At 55.4% G+C, this 17,384-nt stretch overlaps 5 protein-coding genes across 6 annotated transcripts; 2 read left to right on the top strand and 3 right to left on the bottom strand.

Annotated features, from left to right (window-relative positions):
* Positions 1–67: 67 nt before the first annotated feature.
* On the bottom strand, positions 68–1,708 carry LOC131216274 (monocarboxylate transporter 12). Its single transcript, XM_058210724.1, has 4 exons — positions 1,551–1,708; positions 998–1,471; positions 649–930; positions 68–585 (listed from the first exon to the last, which is right to left on the bottom strand). The coding sequence occupies exons 1-4, from the start codon at positions 1,614–1,616 to the stop codon at positions 100–102; spliced, it is 1,308 nt and encodes a 435-aa protein (XP_058066707.1). The 5' UTR covers positions 1,617–1,708; the 3' UTR covers positions 68–99.
* Positions 1,709–3,490: 1,782 nt separating this feature from the next.
* On the top strand, positions 3,491–9,182 carry LOC131215937 (ubiquitin carboxyl-terminal hydrolase 43). Its single transcript, XM_058210332.1, has 7 exons — positions 3,491–3,811; positions 3,872–4,016; positions 4,473–4,718; positions 4,792–4,926; positions 5,002–5,136; positions 5,201–7,954; positions 8,032–9,182. The coding sequence occupies exons 1-7, from the start codon at positions 3,558–3,560 to the stop codon at positions 8,080–8,082; spliced, it is 3,720 nt and encodes a 1,239-aa protein (XP_058066315.1). The 5' UTR covers positions 3,491–3,557; the 3' UTR covers positions 8,083–9,182.
* A 680-nt stretch (positions 9,183–9,862) lies between these two features.
* On the top strand, positions 9,863–13,367 carry LOC131206504 (tafazzin). 2 transcript variants are annotated; one of them, XM_058199080.1, is made up of 6 exons: positions 9,863–10,107; positions 10,286–10,469; positions 11,346–11,474; positions 11,831–12,074; positions 12,149–12,401; positions 12,480–13,367. In XM_058199080.1, exons 1-6 carry the CDS (start codon positions 10,096–10,098, stop codon positions 12,528–12,530), a joined length of 873 nt encoding a protein of 290 aa, XP_058055063.1. In that variant the 5' UTR covers positions 9,863–10,095; the 3' UTR covers positions 12,531–13,367. The 2 variants fall into 2 exon arrangements, with proteins under 2 accessions (XP_058055063.1, XP_058055062.1); XM_058199079.1 differs by lacking the exon at positions 9,863–10,107 and having other exon boundaries at positions 10,194–10,469.
* Positions 13,368–13,406: 39 nt separating this feature from the next.
* Positions 13,407–15,205, bottom strand: LOC131215938 (proto-oncogene serine/threonine-protein kinase mos). Its single transcript, XM_058210333.1, has 3 exons — positions 15,162–15,205; positions 14,632–15,033; positions 13,407–14,565 (listed from the first exon to the last, which is right to left on the bottom strand). The coding sequence occupies exons 1-3, from the start codon at positions 15,203–15,205 to the stop codon at positions 13,635–13,637; spliced, it is 1,377 nt and encodes a 458-aa protein (XP_058066316.1). The 3' UTR covers positions 13,407–13,634.
* A 69-nt stretch (positions 15,206–15,274) lies between these two features.
* On the bottom strand, positions 15,275–15,979 carry LOC131205501 (uncharacterized). Its single transcript, XM_058197619.1, has 3 exons — positions 15,936–15,979; positions 15,515–15,847; positions 15,275–15,440 (listed from the first exon to the last, which is right to left on the bottom strand). The coding sequence occupies exons 1-3, from the start codon at positions 15,977–15,979 to the stop codon at positions 15,275–15,277; spliced, it is 543 nt and encodes a 180-aa protein (XP_058053602.1).
* Positions 15,980–17,384: the final 1,405 nt, after the last annotated feature.

Consider the following 17,384-nt stretch of genomic DNA (forward strand, 5'->3'; position numbering starts at 1 on the left):
CTGCTCGACTGTTTTCGAGCACCTTGTCTGTGACGATGGTGGGTAGGAATGTGTGACGTCTACGAAATGAGCGCAATCCAATTTATTTGTCCGTTCGAGTCACTGGTCGTCCTTAAAGTACATCTCGCACAACCACAAACAAACGCAAACAATTAGCAGTAGGTTTTGGGCGTGCAAGTTCAGCGCATAGCTTCCGGTGAAGTCGGCAAACCAGCCCAAGAGTTGGCCAAGGCTGAGCACCAATATTGCCTTCGCAACCATATTAAATCCCAGCGCGTTCGGTAGCATTTTTTCCACGCGCTGCTCGCTGCAATACTCCGCTACGGTCAGGTTCTGGTTGACGATCGTTATCGAGCGGAAGACTCCGTAGAAGGCCGACGTTACCATCAGGGGCAGCAGCGAGCGCATCTCGGCCATAACGGATCGGGCCACCACGAGGCAAATGCCGGCTAAAAGAAACGAAAACCGATGCGAAAAACCCATTCTGTCGACAAACGCCGGAACGGTGATTCTCGTGATCAAATCGGTCGTCGAGAGCATCGACATACAGTGGGCTGCTTCCAGCATGGTGAGATTTGCCGATTTCTGAAACGGTAGGTCAAAGACTTGAGGGAATTGCGAATCAACGGCCCGGTGGATTACTGCTACCTGTAGAAAGTATGGAAAAAACAACGAGAAGCTCGTGGATGCTGTGTACGCCAGTCCTAGGCCGACGATTAAATTCAAAAACGACACCTGCTTCAGTATGGCAAAATCCATCAGAGCCGCTAGCTTCGACCAGCCACCGGATCGCTTGCTGCCACACACTCCCCCATTCGATTGGGGCGACTTTATGTCGCGCAGCAAAGGACTGCTTTCCTCACCGTCCTCCACCGCCGTAGCGTCTTTCATGTGCCATTCCACCGGTTGCAGCAAACAGGCTCCTACCACCTGCAAAAATCAGCGAACGGGTACAATAGAATGCCCCCTTGGACAGGGCGTCCATGCGACCGCTTACCCCATTGAATGCCAGCCCGCTGATGATGAGTGTTGTGTCGCGAAAATTGAAGTTACTCAACAGATACTGCACCAGCATGGGCATCAGAATTTGCCCAACTCCCGTTCCGGCCAGCGCCAAACCCACGGCTTGTCCCTTTCTCCGCCGGAAGTACGAATTGATTGCCACAAACGTGGACGACTGAATGAGCCCCAATCCAAATCCGAAGGTGACACTGTACGAAAGCACTATCTGCCACAAATTGGTGCTATAGGAGCAGAGAGCCAGAGCGCTTCCGGTTAGCACGCTACCCAGGACAGCGGCCTTTCGGGGCTTAAAATGGTTGATGATCGGTCCGCTGATGAGACCCGAAAAGTTTAGCGATATGTTACACACGTTCATCACCAGCGCGGCCCCGAACGCGTGCTCGCCGAGGCTGGTGAGGTAGTCCGCAAACATGAGCCCAAACACGGACACTAGCGACTGGTTGAACACCTACCGAAGAGAAGGAAAGGACACAAAACTAGTTCACTTCTCTGCTAGTGGGGTAATTTGACGAAAAGCAAATCCCTACATTCACAAGAGCACAACCAGCAACCACAAACCAGCCGTATCCTCCGTCTGGAACTTGAGACCGCATGCTGAAGCCGTTCCCTTAAAAAAACAGTCCGTCCAGGAATCGTTAGTTGATAGTTTGAAGCGGCGGCTCACACGCCATGTCCGCTGCTGAGAAGATACTTTCGCACTCTGAATCAGTTATCCCGCTCCCCGCTTGTTATCGCTGGACCCTCGGTAAACATGGGCCGCTTCTGGAGGAGATGTGATATCTTCCTTCTGCCTCGATAAAGATAAACTCATCCCACCCACAGCACTCTGTCTGTCTGCGGCATGGGCACAACGTGTGTACTATCGCGCCTTTCTGGGCACAAACGTGTTCGGAGATTTTTGTTTTAAAACACAATTACCGGCCGGAGTTTGTTTGCGCGACAGACAACAAATGGCGCGCACGTATGCACGTTCTTTGCGTTACCGGATCTTGATGCAGCTCGGACCAGGAACAAGATAAGTGGCCAGGGGGATGGTTTTTGCATCTTAGAGGAACGGAGTGGGCCGTGTTTATAGCTCGCCGGTGATGTGCATAATTCCTGACCGTTCGTTGACCTTTCGTGGGCGCGAGTCAGAATTTCGGGGCAGCGGCTTAACAGTGTGGAATGCTGTCTCGCACATAAACGGCATTCCTACTTCACAGTGGGACCATTGGCCAGTTCGTACGCTAACAGTAGCTGAAAATTCAAATATATCCAGCACATCACATGTTGATGCGGTATGTAACGGTCGTTTTGAATCGCGACTGTGGATCTCACGGGTGACAGTGACGTCACGGTATATGGACGCAGCCAGCATGAGGATGAGTCAGAGTGTGAGCGAGTACGGCAGCTGGTGTTTGCCGCGTTTTCGCCCAGCGCCCCAGTGCGATAGAGCGAGAAAGCGCCAGCTCTTACAAATCCCAGCGCGAACTGTCAGAAGGCGGCGGCGACTGGTGAAAATTTCCATTGCATTTAATGTTTGCTTTATTCACGGCGGGCGCGGGTACAGAGGGTTTGGTGGCCGATCGTGCTGATTGTTTTCGTGTTGAAAAGTAGCTCAAGAAACTCAAGAGGCGTGCAAAGGCCGTGGACCGAGCTGCGATCATCAAGCGCCACCTCCGGTGCCAAAAGTCGATCATCGTTCAATCGCGGGTTTGGATCAATCTCGGAAAGCCCGCAGAAAGTGACCCGCAGCGACGCGAAGAAAGGCTCCGCCACGGAATCTCCCGGTGGAGTGTGGAGTAGCGCGTCCGCCCTAAAACCGAACGTCGGACAAAATGTTTTGCATCAATAATTGTTGCTTTTCATTGCTTCAGGCTGCCGTCACCGCGACCGCGACCGTGGCGTAAATTGACACAGTGTTCCTCGCGTTTTTTTTTGTACATATCCGTCGGGTGTGAAATTACTTGCAATCACATTCACGTAAGGCACCGTTCGCACCGTCGTAGCAGGCTTCGCGCGAATCGTACAGATTCCTCACGGGAGCACGGCGCACGGGAGGAACGGTGTTCTCGCCTCCTCCCCCGACTCCTAAAATTTGTGCGGCCCCGTGCGCGCGTCTGTGTGCGTGCCGCGTGATTTTTGCTTCTTTTTCATTTCGCGGACACTTCTTGATTGGCTTTCGCGCGCCGCGCCGTGTGGTTTTTTCCGTCGCCCGGTTGGAGCGTTGGTCGACACTTCGTGCGGCGGTGACTTCGCGGTCGGTTCGCGAGGGTGCGTGCGTGCGTGCGTGCGAGTGTGTGTGCGTGGGGGAGCTCGCAAGTAACGCGTCGTCGAGGTCATGAAATCGTTAGTCGCCGCGAGAGCGCGCCGCCCGCTTGGTGTCGTGTGATATCTGACGTGTATCGTGAAGGGTGACGGGACGGACTGAAAAGTGCAAAGCGCACCGCCGACTGTGACTTGGGCCGCCTCTCTTCACGGCGAGAAAACGGGTGATTTATGTGCAGAAGCAAACTGCAGCTGTGCGGTGCGTGGTGATTGCGTGTGGACCGGAAATGGAGAAAAACAATACGCTGGATGTCGCGAAGGCCGCGCCCGGGAGCGGCGGCCCGAGGAGGGCGAGCAGCGCGAGCAAGTTAAAGCGAGCATTTTCAATGCCGCGCAATCCATTTCAAGGTTCGCGGAACGGCAACGCATCGTCGTCGTCGTCGTCGTCCGCTAAAGTGAGCAGCAGTGCTGCCAGCAACAGTAGTAGCGCCACGATGGACGACCGAACCCGGGGCGGCGAAACGGTAACCCGAGAATCCCGGTTCGAGGAACGGCACAGCAGCCAACCGGTGGACACCACCGTTTCCACTGGCAACAGTAGACCGCAGAACGTCACATCTAGTACCCCTGGGACTGGGGCGGTCGAGGCGGGCGGTGTCGCGAATGGCGAAAAGAAAATCTTCCGACGATTATCAGTGAAAAAGTTTATCAATCGCATTGCACAACAAATGACCAACCGTACGGTGGTAAGTAGTTATGCACGCCTCGCGATCGGAACATAGGGGCGAGCAGGAAATGAAGGCATCAAAGGAATGTGCCCCCCGTTTGCAATGTATGAATGTCACCAAAAATGGAGGAGGGCAATACTCACAACTGGTCAAGTGGCGCAACGGCCACAGCGCGCTCGCTCGCTCGCTGGCTGATGATTGCCGTCGAGCGGGGCCCAGAATTGACCTTCTTCTCTTCGTTGATTGCTCCCAATCATCCAATCATGCGACCGCGGGTGTGTTGAGCCGAGCTCGTCACATAGCCTGCTGCCATGGTGTTACAATTGTTACAAAAAATCACCAAAATAATAGTAAAAAGTTCGTTCGCCGTCCTGTTTTCTGGTCGCCTGCTTATTTCTGCCAGTGATGGTCAACAAGTTCCGAGAAAATGAATTTTAAGCAACAATTATGATGCCTCTTCTGGTCTATTTTTAGAGCAATCATAAATTCGACAAGACGCAACCGTCGCCACCCCAATCGTTCGCCGCCGGAAACGCAGCAGGCGGTGCCGCAACTGCCGGTGGTGGTGCTGCCAGTGGTAACTTTGTGTGGCCACCCGATAGCGTACCGGGTGTGATAGGTTTGCGAAACCATGGCAATACCTGCTTCATGAATGCCGTCCTACAGTGTCTCAGCCATACGGACATTTTGGCTCAGTATTTCGTTTTGGATCTCTACAAGGTAGTATGGAACTCTGTAACTCGGGTTTGCTCTGCAACTTATCGGGCTTATCGCTATTGCTGTATCGTTTCAGGCCGATTTAAAACGACGCAACAAAATTAATGCCAAAAAGTTCGGTACCAAAGGGGAGCTGACCGAGCAGCTTGCACTGGTGCTCAAATCGTTGTGGACGTGCCGCGATGCACCGGATTATAGTTCTAACTTTAAGGTACCTGTACTGCGCTCCCCGCGAAACCCGTTGCCCATCTAATCGCTGTCTGCCGTTAATGTTTTGTTTTTGCAGGCTGTGGTCGATCGTTACGGAAGTCAATTCAGAAGCTCTACCCAGCACGATGCGCAAGAGTTTCTTTTCTGGTTGTTGGACAAGGTGCACGAGGATTTAAATACGGCGACAAAGCGGAAATATAAAACCATTAAGGTACGGGTGGCGCTCGGCCTGTCCCTCATTCCACTGCTTTCAACTTTTCGCCCTACAATTGCAGAATAATGGACGGTCGGATGAGGTGATAGCCGCGGAAACGTTGGCCAACTACGTGCGCTGCAACAATTCGTTCGTCCAGGCCGTCTTTCAGGCGCAGTTCCGTTCGTCGCTGTCGTGCCCGACTTGCGGGAAGCAGAGCAACACGTTCGATCCGTTCTACTGTCTGTCGGTGCCGTTGCCCCAGCTGTCCCAGCAGCCGGTCCTGGTGAAGGTGATCTACGCGTCGCAACAACCGAAGCAGGTCAAGCTGGGCCTAGGCATTCCGCACGGATCGCCGGTGTTGGCACTGCGCGAACAGCTGCACGCTGACACGGGGATCGCGCTCGATCGGATGATCCTCACGGAGATCTGCGAGTCGGGCTTTAGCCGCGTGTTTTGCGACTCCCATCTGATGTCGTCGATCCGCGAAACGGACCCCCTGTACTGCATCGAGTGCCCGACGATGGCCGCCACCGGCCAGCCGCAGGACGTTTCCACGGGTGGGACGAAAATTTTGCTCTGTCTCTGCAACGGCAAACGGGGCGGTGGTCCCGATGGTGGTGCCGTGAAGCGCTTCGGAACTCCGTTCTGTGTGGTGGTGAACCGAGACGTGTCGTACGGCGAGCTACAGAAATTGCTGCTAAAGGAAATGTCAACCATTTTGCGATCGGAAGTGTTCACGTTTGCCACCCCGGCCCAGAGCCTGTTCCGGTTGCGGCTGCAGGATCCATCGTGCGATGCGGACACGTATCTGGAGGCAACGGTCGAGCATCCGTTGTTTACGGAAGTGATTGACCTGGCCCTCTCGGTGCTACCGGTGGACGCGGGACCCGCGCACGTGAAGCTGTTGCTCGAGTGGACGGAACCGGAGCGGTTCTTTGCCGACATGAGCGATGCGTTCGTCGAGCACGAAAGTGTCAATCTGATGCGCGAACGAATACCGGCCAGCTCGGCATTAACGCTGGAGCAGTGCTTCGAGCACTACACGAAAGCGGAAACCCTCGGGCAGGACAACGCCTGGAAGTGTCCGCACTGTCAGCAGTATTTGCCGGTTGTGAAAACGCTCGGCCTCTGGTCGTTGCCGGACATTATGGTCATTCATCTGAAGCGCTTTCGGCAGCAGCAACTTCGCGCCACCACGCAGGCCGCCAAGCTGACCAACTTGGTGAAGTTCCCACTGCGCGGCTTCGACATGACGCCCCATCTGGCGCGCGATCTTTCTCACCTTTCGTCGTCGCAAACCCAGCAGCAGCATCCTCATCAACCGAATGGTGGCGGCTCGGCCTACTCGGCTGCAACAACCGTCGAAACGGACCACTGGAGTCCGTGGCGTAAGATAAAACGGCATTCCACTCAGACCCATTCCAACTTCTCGGCAGCCGTCAACGGTCGCCGCACAGCAGCCGCAGCAGCAGCGGCGGCGGCGGTCATGGACAATCGGTACGATCTGTACGCGGTGTGCTACCATCAGGGCGATACGCTCGAGACGGGCCACTATACGGCGGCGTGCAAAAACCCCTACGACAGCCAGTGGTATCGGTTCGACGATCAGCGCGTTTCGCACGTGCCGAACGATCGCATCGACGAGGAGATCATCAACAATGAGGCTTATTTGCTGTTCTACCAAAGACGTAAGCTGCCGCCCGACGGGTCCGAGTGCTCCGGAAGTTCTAGCTCTAGCTCCGGCGACCATTGGGTATCGAAGATCGTTGTCCCGCCAACGACGGGGGTGACCACCACCACCACCACCGGCGTCACTAGTGCGACACTGGAACGAAACAAAAAACCACCCCAAGCAACGCCCGCAGTGGCCAGTGTTCCGCCACCGGGCGGTGGCAAGGGAAAAGATTTCAGCAACACTGGTCCACCAAACGCAACCGTCGGTGGAAACAGCAAGGATCCAGCGGGAGGATCACCAACGGTAAGCGAGACGGTGGCAGAGAACGAGCCGATGGAAGTACCGAAGACTTCACAGCCAGTGGTGGCCAGCGCGAGTTTAGGGACCGCCCCAGAAGCTGGCCGCGAAAACTCGCCGAAACTGAACGGATCTGGCGCTAAATTGGAGAGCACGATTCCTTCGCCTTCACCGCCATCGCCGTCGTCAGCTGCATTTCCAGTCGAAGAGTGCGGGGCCACCACCACCACCAGCACCCCCGATGCCAAAGAAACTTCTCCGATAGTGGCGCGTGCCGAGGGATCATCGGGAATATCGACTCCACCGGATGTCACATCACCACCAACACGATCATCTTCGTCATCCCCGATCCCATTGGTGGTCCGTATCGTCGAAAGTAAAGCGAAACCGGCAACGGGTCCGCAACCATCGGCGGAAGCGAAGCCGGCGGAGGATGATGATGTTGCCACGAAGGTACAGCATTCTCTTCGCCAGCAACCAACGGTCGAGCGGTCGACGGTGGACCACAACAAGCAGCCGGCACCGTTCGGTCAGCCGCCGGCCACTACCGGGCGCTTTTCGCTCCCTTCCTCGCAGCAATACCAGGACATTCTGTGGCGCGAGAATATGTCCGAACTGATGCAGAACCACCACAATCACCATCATCATCATCATATTCATCACCACCACAACAACCATCACCGGCCGTCGTCGTTTACGGCCGATGCCGTTTCACTGATGCGCAGCGCCAACACCTGCAGCAAGGACACGCTGCTGTACATCGACCAGCACCAGGGCCACGGGCTCGTTGATCGGCTCGACGATGACGACGATTCGGACGAGCTGCTACCGGGTGGCAGTACCGGCAGCCGGGCGCTTTGGGTACGTATCCGGGGAAGCATTTAAAGCCCGTTAGTTTTCAATTGATGGTCACGTCCTGTACGCGTTCTGTCTTCTAGATCTCGCCCGTCACGCCCCACAAGCTGATCACCGTATCGCCGAAAAATTAATATCCGATCGCGTGCATGATCGTACGTGTGATCGGGAAGTATTTCGCCACCCCGTGCGCGTCCTGTGTATTGTTACGACCACCACCATCAACATGATCATTATTATTTCTATTAATTTTATTCTACGGTATGCGGTTAAGTGTGTTTTGTTTGTTTTATTTTTTGTTTTCTGCGTTTTGTGAAATGTTACTTTAGTGTGTAGGAGAGAGAGAGAAGGTATAGTTTTTCTGCCGTCGACCCTAAGCGATTGAGTTCCTATCATTCCCTTCAAATTCTGCGTGTGTGTCGGGGGCGCCCAAATCGGGGCCACCTTTTCCCCATACCGGGCCAGATTACTTTCGATTTCGATTGCTTCGGTGCTGTCGGTGAGCCGAGCCAGACAGAAAGCGCGAGAGGCGGCACAGAGGAACCACACAGCAGCGCTAATTGTTAGATTTATACTCGGTGCGCGCTCACGAATTCACGAATTAATAGTTCTCCGATCCCCACCCCGCCGGGCGCTTTGAAAGCGTGGCTGTGATGCGGGGCTTTAGCAGTGATATGGTGGCCGAACGTCGCGTGATAACGACGACAAAAGCGATCCACTTTTTGGGATGTAAAAAAAGGCACGTGACTCTGTCGGGAGTCTCTGAAGCCACACACTCGATTCTCTCGTATGTATTACCGAACTCCTGTAGCACGTTACACATATTCTCCAAACCCATTGGCGCGTCAGAACTAGGGACGAGTACAACAAGCAAGCGAGTGATGAAAACCACAATTGTAATAATTGATTATAGTAGGAAGAAAATAAAACCCGATTTGGCGGAGAAACAGAGAGTTCTAATGATGCGCGTGAAGCGAAACCAATAGAGAGCATTAACAGTAGCGGCAAGGAAGAGAGACACACAATGACACAAGTACAAGTTTAATGTTAGTTACACTCCGTAGAGGTGAGGCGCGCGCGCGAGGTGGCCAATCCGAGGGTCCGACGAAACACGTGCGCCCCCGAGATGACGGTGGTCCACAACACGAACGATTCCTCGTGCATCCGGTTTTAAATTATTATTCATTGCAGTCGGAGAACGCGGAAGCGAACGAATGGAGTTCCGGATTCTCAAATCCGATACGATACAAGGAAAATAAAAGACGAGAAAATAAATGGTTCCGCGTTCAGCAAATTGCTTGATTGTGAAAGAAATCGTGGTGGTTCGAGCAGGGCAAAGTGTTATCTTCTCGCCGGCGGCGTGATAAGAAACCGGGATTTGTATTATCGGTCTCGCAGCGGTGACGTGGTTCCGTTTTCTTTCGAAGACGGGGCATAAAACGACAGACATGGCGTGATGATGATCACCGTCGTTGCGGCGGCGGCTGAACAGACTTTTTCGGCTGACCTACATCGCCGAGATTTGGCCGCATGGCGGCCGAAAAGTACGCGATGCGAGAACACAAAACGCTCACTTTCCGCACCACGCGCGAGAGAGATGTAAACATGTCACAAGTCAGGTCCTGGCCGCACCAATACAACCGAAACCGCGCGTGTGGCGTATGGAAACGTCAAATCGGAACCCCTTCTCTCCGGGGCCCGCAACCTTCCAAAGCCGTCCGTGGTCAGGCGGTCGCTCTGTGGCGTGTGTGCGTCGCACGCGCGTGTGTTTGCGCGATGCAGTAAAACTCACTCCATTCGACCACACGATCGCGCGCGCCACAGTTTTGGCACGACTGGTTCGCGGAACAACAACGCACCACGCAGCTCGCGGATCGTTCTTCGCACTGGCCACTCGGGGACGTTTTCCCCGGGCGCGTTGTTGATTGTTGCGTGTGTGGCACGTGAGCTTGTGCGGCCAGCGACGGAATAAGACCATAACAAGGAGTCCCCGGGGCCGCGGCCGCGCATCATACCACCGAGAGCGGGTTCACGGGCGAACAGAGTGTGTGCGCTTGTGTGACGACGATCCTCATCGGAAGCGGCGAGAGTGTTCACTTAATTAAATTAAGTCAATCGGCCGTCTCCCCGAGCGCCGGTCGGAAAGCATGAACTCGAAGGTAATGATGACCGTGCGGGGCCGCGCCGCACGGGGTCCACGAACGGTCCACCCGGGAGCGCGAGCCCGCAGTTTGCTTCCGCCGTACGGTGCGATCGGATCGGCGTTCTCGTCGATCGCCCGGATTTCATTTCGCCGCACTAACCATGAGTTCGTTTCTGTTCAATCTGCTCCTGAAGCCAGCGGCGCCACCAGCGCCCGCACCAGCGACGGCCAACGGTGGCGGTGCCCTCCAACAGCAGCCGCACGTTCCGTACAATATCGATTGGATATTTCCCCGGTTGAGGCGCCCGAATCGGCTGTGGCACATCGCCAGCGCTGGAGTGATTGGTTTGGTGGGCTTTTTCTCCAAAATCGTCATCGGTACGTATCGCCCCCCGGGGAGAGAATGTCCTTTGTGTTACAGCAGTGTGTGAGTGTGCGCACACGCACCGTGACATTTGGTGGCGTGCGAATTATGTAAGCCAAATTGGTGCGAGACACAGGTACAGGTCGTAACAAACAGGCTCTCGCCGTCGTCGTCGGGAGGGCTGCTGCGATGTGGTCAATGGCCATTGCGATACCTTTCGCGGGTGACCTACTTTTAGGTGCCGGTCAGTCGGCCAAACAGATGGCTAATGGTCTCGGTGCAGGGCCCCCCCAAATGGCCGTTACACAACGCCACGAAATCAAACGGCCTTCACAGTGTACGGACCACCACGGGAGATTTGATTGGGAGCCCGAGATCGCGATCGCTGTTTAGTCATCCTAAGTTCCCGTACGGCGTACGGTGCCCGGAACAATGAAACGGCCGATAAAGAAATGGATTCCGCCGTCGCCGTCGCTGCCGCTAGACACACAAAGCGCGAAACGAGTGCGTGCTTAGCGTGATCGCGCGTGGTGTTAGTGATCAGTCATCCGTCCGCGTGTCCGCGTGTAGTAAGCCTGCGAGTAGTAGGCGACGCAACGCACGTTCAAGGTCAGCCGTGGTGCGGTTGTTGTCCGGCCGTCGTGGCCTACACTACGCCGAGGGCCGAGCGAGCGAGTTTTCGCAACCCAACTGCGGCGCGCCTGATCGGTTGCTAGTGGGGCGGGCTGCGATTGCGATCGCCGGCGGTGAAATCTCTTTGCCCGCCGAGTTGCCATTGTTCCGCGTGTTGCACTCGCCGCGGTTTGGCGTTAAGAAATGCGTTGTGAAATGTGTAGCAACTAATGCACCCAGCTAATGCTCCATCTTCCTTTCTGATCGCTTCCGGACAGTCTGGCTGAACAAGGCGCGCGTTCACAACATCGAAGTCCTGGAGAATGCGCTCGAGCACCGGCCCAAAGGCAAACCGCTGCTAACGATCTCTAACCACCACTCGTGCTTCGATGATCCAGGCATTTGGGGTAAGTATTTAGCCGCTCGGCCGTTAGCTCGAGGAGAGGGGCTCCAGCATGCGAAGTTCCCCAACCCAGCCCGGTGGCCATTGCCCCACCGGTTGTAGTACAGAATGATGATGTCCGTTTGCACACCACCACCACACTCTGTCTATTGATTTGCTGTTTGACACGATTGCTTATTACCGTTGTTGTTCCTCTAACTGCCTTTTCTTCGCAAACGGTGCTGGACGCGCAGGACTGCTCGACACTCATCGTAATTACCTAATATTATTACTAAACACATGCGGCTCGGCTTTACTGCGGACGGCAATCCGGCACCTTCGCTGCTAATCTTCTCTTCCATTCCCCGATTCCCCGCATAGGGTTGCTTAAGCTGCGGAACGTTTGCAGCCGGAACGTCATCCGATGGTCGATGGCGGCGCATGACATTTGCTTCACCAACAAAACGCACTCGCTGTTCTTCATGTACGGCAAGTGCATCCCGGTCGTGCGCGGTGCGGGCGTGTACCAGCCGGCGATCGATCTGTGCATCGAGAAGCTAAAGCTGGGCGACTGGGTCCACGTGTTCCCCGAGGGGAAGGTCAACATGACGAAGGAGGATCTCAGGTGAGACGGGGGACACACAGGGGAAGCCTTTCAAATGGAGGCCTATTAACACAGGACCCTCTTCTTCGCAACAGGTTCAAGTGGGGTGTCGGACGGATCGTGTACGAAACGCCCAGCCTGCCCATTATCATTCCGATCTGGCACATCGGAATGGACGATGTGTTACCGAACGAACCGCCGTACTACCTCCGGACCGGTAAGAAGCTAACGTACAACTTTGGCAATCCGATCGATCTCAGTGCCCTGATGGAACGGCTCCGATCGGCGCCGGTCAACGAGGAGGAAGCCCGCAAAATGATCACGGATGCCATCCAGGAGGAAATGATGGTAATGATGGCGCGGCCCCACGCGCTCGGGAATCGATTGTTGTGTTGCTCACGCCGTTTACCTTTCCATGCTTTCCAGATACTTAAACAACAGACCGAACGGCTTCATTCGGATTACTTAAAAAGCTGAGTGGCGGCACTGCACTCACGCAGACCACGGCGGGGCGACCTGCCCGGAACCCACTACTCACAACGCAAAACCACAAAGCCCCTCAGATGATTGCCGATTCCGGTGCCGGGTCTCGTGGCGGTCAAACCGGACGGTGTCGGGCTTCCAAGAGGGTGGTGGTGACCAAAACTTACCTTTACCTTACCTATCACAACACGTTGCTTCTGCTGGCCGGCGTTCGGTGCCAGCACACCTAGAATTAGGGGGCCTTTGTAGGGGTGGCGGCGGTCAAGGGGGGTCTTTTGAGCATTGCATTTTGTTTCCCGCCGAACCGCCGAGCCCCGCTCCGTTGCGTTGAGTTGAGTGAGGTGGGTTGTACCAAAGTTCTAGTCAATCGAACACAGACGCTAAGCTACACACAAGGGCTGACCTTCCGAGGGACCATTTTCGTCGGGAATTGTGTCGGGACGGGGGAAAGTAGCTCCATTAGCAGATAAGAAATACGGCGCGAACGGACGTCACGTAGACTCGCGGTGCGCTCGCGATAAGCAATCAAAAATCTTAAAGACCTCTGCTTAGACCGCCAATGCAGCGGTTGCAGCGCGGGTTGCGAGAGAGATGAAAGCGCCCAGATTGCGTACGTCCACGTGGTAGGATTTCATTAGGTTATTTTTAAATTACTAACGTTCGTGAACATTCGACTGGGTAGAGGTTAGGACGAAGAACGGTAGAGAGTTTGACGTTTCGGATTGCTTCCGCTAGCCACCGCCAGGCAGCGCAGTTACGGGGTGGTTACACGGGAACAGATTTAGGGCTAACTTTGACACTCGTTACATGAATAAATAGTCAATTTATGAACACACGAACGTGGCACGCGTCCGCCGAGTTGCTGGCTTTCGATAATTTCGTATCGATTTATTCTATAAGGAAGTGCTTATAACGCAAACGCGCAAACGACAGCAATTGAGCAAATTTAATAACTAAATTATTAAAAGCACACACACAACGGATTCCGGTATCCGGAAATAAAACGGGTCGACTGTGGCCGTCACGGGGACCACGGTGCGGACAATCAAAACACAAACACACAATTTAAAAAACGGAGCATCCTGAATGCTGCGGCGCTCAATCGGTTGCCCTGCACTGCGCGATCCGTCCCAGCAGCTGGTGAATGGTGGCCCGAACGGTGGCCGCATCCGGCCGGGCGGACGGCTCGGTAAGCCAACACTTGCTGTACAGGGTGCGCACCGCCTGCCCGATTTGGGCCCGCTCGTGCCCGGGAATGGCGAAGTGATCACAAAATATGGAATCGATCCGCTTGGCGGTCAGTTCGTCTTTGCTCCCGCCGCCCGTCTCATCATCTTCGGCCGATCCGGAGCATCCACCGATTGCGGCACCTCCGATCGCCCCGAGGGATATCTTCCGCACCGCCCTAAGCTGTCCGCTCCGTTCCACCGCAATGCCCTGCCGTTTGAGCACATCGTCCACGGCGTCCGATTCGAACGGGCCGTTGGCCGGACGCGTAGAGGCGAGAGACACCACCGGCAGCAGTAAGCTACCGTGCAGGCAGCGGTTCTTCGTCAGCATCGCCCGGAACCGTGGCCCCGACGAACCGAGGGCTGTGCTAGCGCTATCCGGACGCAGTCCTTTCTTGACGACATGGTACGCAACGATCTCATTGGACGCAAACTCCTCGTACGGCAGCGGCCGCTCTTCGTTCAGCTGCCACATCGTGACCCCAAAGGAGTAAATGTCGGCCCGGGGCGTCACGCCACCACCGAGCACCACCGAGCGGAGCAACTCCGGGGCCATGTAACGGATCGTGCCCCGGTTGACGAGGGGGACCCCGCGCTGCCACGAGGTTAGCGCGACGGAGGAACCGAAATCGCACAGTTTGCACAGATACTTCCTCAGTCGCAGGCACGCCCCCGGAATCGCGTCGTGATCCGGGGTCACACCACTGAGCGTGACGATCACGTTCTGGGGCTTCACATCGAGGTGCACCAGTTGGTGCCGATGGCAGAAATTCAATCCGTTGATAATGTCACACAGAATCCTGAAAAGGGTGGCCCAGATGAAAAGAACGGACCGAATCACATCCCCGATCGACCCGATCGCTTACAGCAGTTTGTGTTGAATCGCGATCGATCGGTGGTTGGCCCGGAGCAGAATGTGTTGCAGGCAGTGGCCATCGAACCGTTCCATCAGCACCAACCCGTACTGGGTGCCGGACACCACCTTCAGCACCGTGACGATGTTTTCGTGCCGGAGCCGCAGTGCGTTTGCTTCGTTCAGCAGCGAATCGTAGCGCTGCCGGTGCGGCCGGTGAAGCCGCTTCTCCAGGATCTTGACGGCCACGGGACGGCCGCGGTACGACGCACGGATCACCACACCGTAGCTGCCGCGGCCCAGGATCGAGTACGAGCCGCGCTTGTTGTGAAAATCGTCCCGCAGAAAGCGATCGCGGTTCGGGGTGTCGAAGCTGATCTCGATCGTTGGCACAGCGAGCTCGGATGTGGACGCCCTGCGGGTAGGGGTGGTAGAAACAGGGTTACTACAGCGGACGCACAAATCGGGACAGAGGATCGGGCTCCTACATATTTCACGCGAACCCCCGGACCGTGGTCGATCGACGCCGCACGAGGCACTAACGCGAACCAAAACTCCGACTCCGACAGGACGCGTCCGTTTGACATTCCAGCACAGAAAAAAAAACCCAAGGGTGCAAGGTGCCTAGAGAAGTGGCCTACGGTCTGCGGCCGGATTCAGTCCTTGTGCACCAGCAGCACGGTCGCGATGACGTAAAAGTGGGGCGTTTCGTGGTAAAACCGCACGTAGTCGTCCAGCTTCGGATCGAGGATAAAATTCATCTTGTAGTGAATGCCCTGCTGCTGCTTCTCGACGATCGTCGCAATACTGATAATGCGGTGGCTGCCATTGGGAAGAAAATGCGAATTCAGATCAGGTAAGTAGCGCGCCGCGCTCCTCTACGATCCTCTCCTCACCGTTTAAAGTTCATCGCCTTCAGCCGATCCTTGATCTGCTTCGAGATGTTCTGGCACATTTTCAGGTTCTTGGCCGGCGAATACACGTACCGCATCTCTTCCTCATCCACCTCGAATTGCTTTTGGACGATGCGCTCCATCATGCGCCGGATTTTGTCCGCATTGAACAGGGGCCGCTGGTAGAGTTCCTCCTTTTCCTCCTCGTTTATGTGCACGTTCAGCTCCTCGGTGAACTCCTTGAACTTGCTCTTCCGCTTGCCGAGGGCCGCCGTTAGCGTTTCGCTGAACAATGTACCGGCTTTGCTCGGGGTGCGCGCCAGCGGAGCCTTGGACCTGGTTCCGGGTGCGTGGAAGATCAAACAAGGAGACGCGTTACGCAATCACGGCGAGCGGTAAGTGTGCTGGTGTCGGTGGCTCTTACGTGGTGGTGGTGCTGGCAATTTTCACTTTCCCCCAAACGGCCATCCTGCACCCAGGAGGCCAACCAGTCGCGGTCCGCACGGTTGGGAAGCGAGTCACTAACTAATACCCTGTGCTGCGGGCACCTCCTCGACCGGCCGGCTTGGCAAATCGAGAACAACATCCTGGTCTCACCTGCCCGCCACCAGTAGATAGATAGGTCACGAGGTTGATGGGGATCCGCCGATTCGACACCACGGTGCTGGGCTGGAAAAACTTCGTTCACTCCGTTGCCGACAAACCGACCCATAAATGAGGGAACACCCGTCCCCAACCGTTGCCAACGTTCCACGCATAACTGTTTATACCATTAAGGGCCGCCGGCGAGGCCAATTCTTTGCAAATGGCAATGGACGGAGCGCTGGAAACGATAAAAAAGGCCGGCGAGATAGGTAACACCCCTATCCCTAACCTATCCCACTTTGCCGCCCAGGTGCGACTTTATGGCGCACTTCATCGCCCGCCGCTGGGGGGTTGCTTGCCCGGGCCAAAGTTCTACAAGTTGGGCCCAAAGTTTTGATGAGCCCCGTCAGGCACGCTTCCCGGCAGCGTTGGTGGTTTTTTTTTATTAGCATTGCGTGCGCCCGGCAAGGCGATGAAGGTTTGGCGTCAAACTGAGACATACTCACCAACACCTCTTGGGCGGTGTCCTCGAACATGCGATTTTTATATCTATTTCGGTTACCGGCCGCCTGGGCCTAGGAATCCTTCTCGAGTGCTGCTACCGAGTCTGTTCCGTTGAGTAACTGCCAGGCAGGATCAAACGGATGGCTTCGGGCTCCCGCAATCAAACAGGAGTCCGAGTTTGAGTTCGGGGTGATCTTCAACGTCGCTACTATCCGTTAATCAATCATTTGTAGCCGAAGGCCACACGGGGCGGTGTCCCGTCCTAAGAATTAACGAAATCCAACAAGTATTCTCTAACCAATTCGTGAGTCACAGAGAAATGCTTAACCGGATAGGCCCAAACTAAAACACGGTGCCTGACCAAAGGCGCCTGACCAAAGGCGCGGTGACGATGGCACGTATAGCACGTTTCGCAGTGGTTTATCTCTCGGTACATACAACATTCCCCCGCGGGAAGGAAGCCGTGTGCCGTCGGTGCGCAAAGCGTAACAAACCATAATCACATGCAAATACTGCGCGGGCCATTAATGGCCGTAGGATATTCGTTTCAACCGCGCCCTACACTGCGCGCCATTGCCATCTTATCACTTCGGCGCAATCCATCATCCGCCCCGCTGTTGATCCTGCCATTTCCGATTCCGATTAGTCAGCGGTGCGCAGCCCTTTCGTTTCAGAAGCTCTCTCGTCAATTCGTCCCTTTGTCCCACTGGACACCACTTTGTCTCCCAATGTCTTCATTGGGTCCGCCAGGGGGAGAATCGGGAAGAATGTAAACCGACAGTGG

The sequence above is a fragment of the Anopheles bellator genome, chromosome 1 (assembly GCF_943735745.2).
Source record: "Anopheles bellator chromosome 1, idAnoBellAS_SP24_06.2, whole genome shotgun sequence".
Lineage (NCBI taxonomy): Eukaryota > Metazoa > Arthropoda > Insecta > Diptera > Culicidae > Anopheles > Anopheles bellator.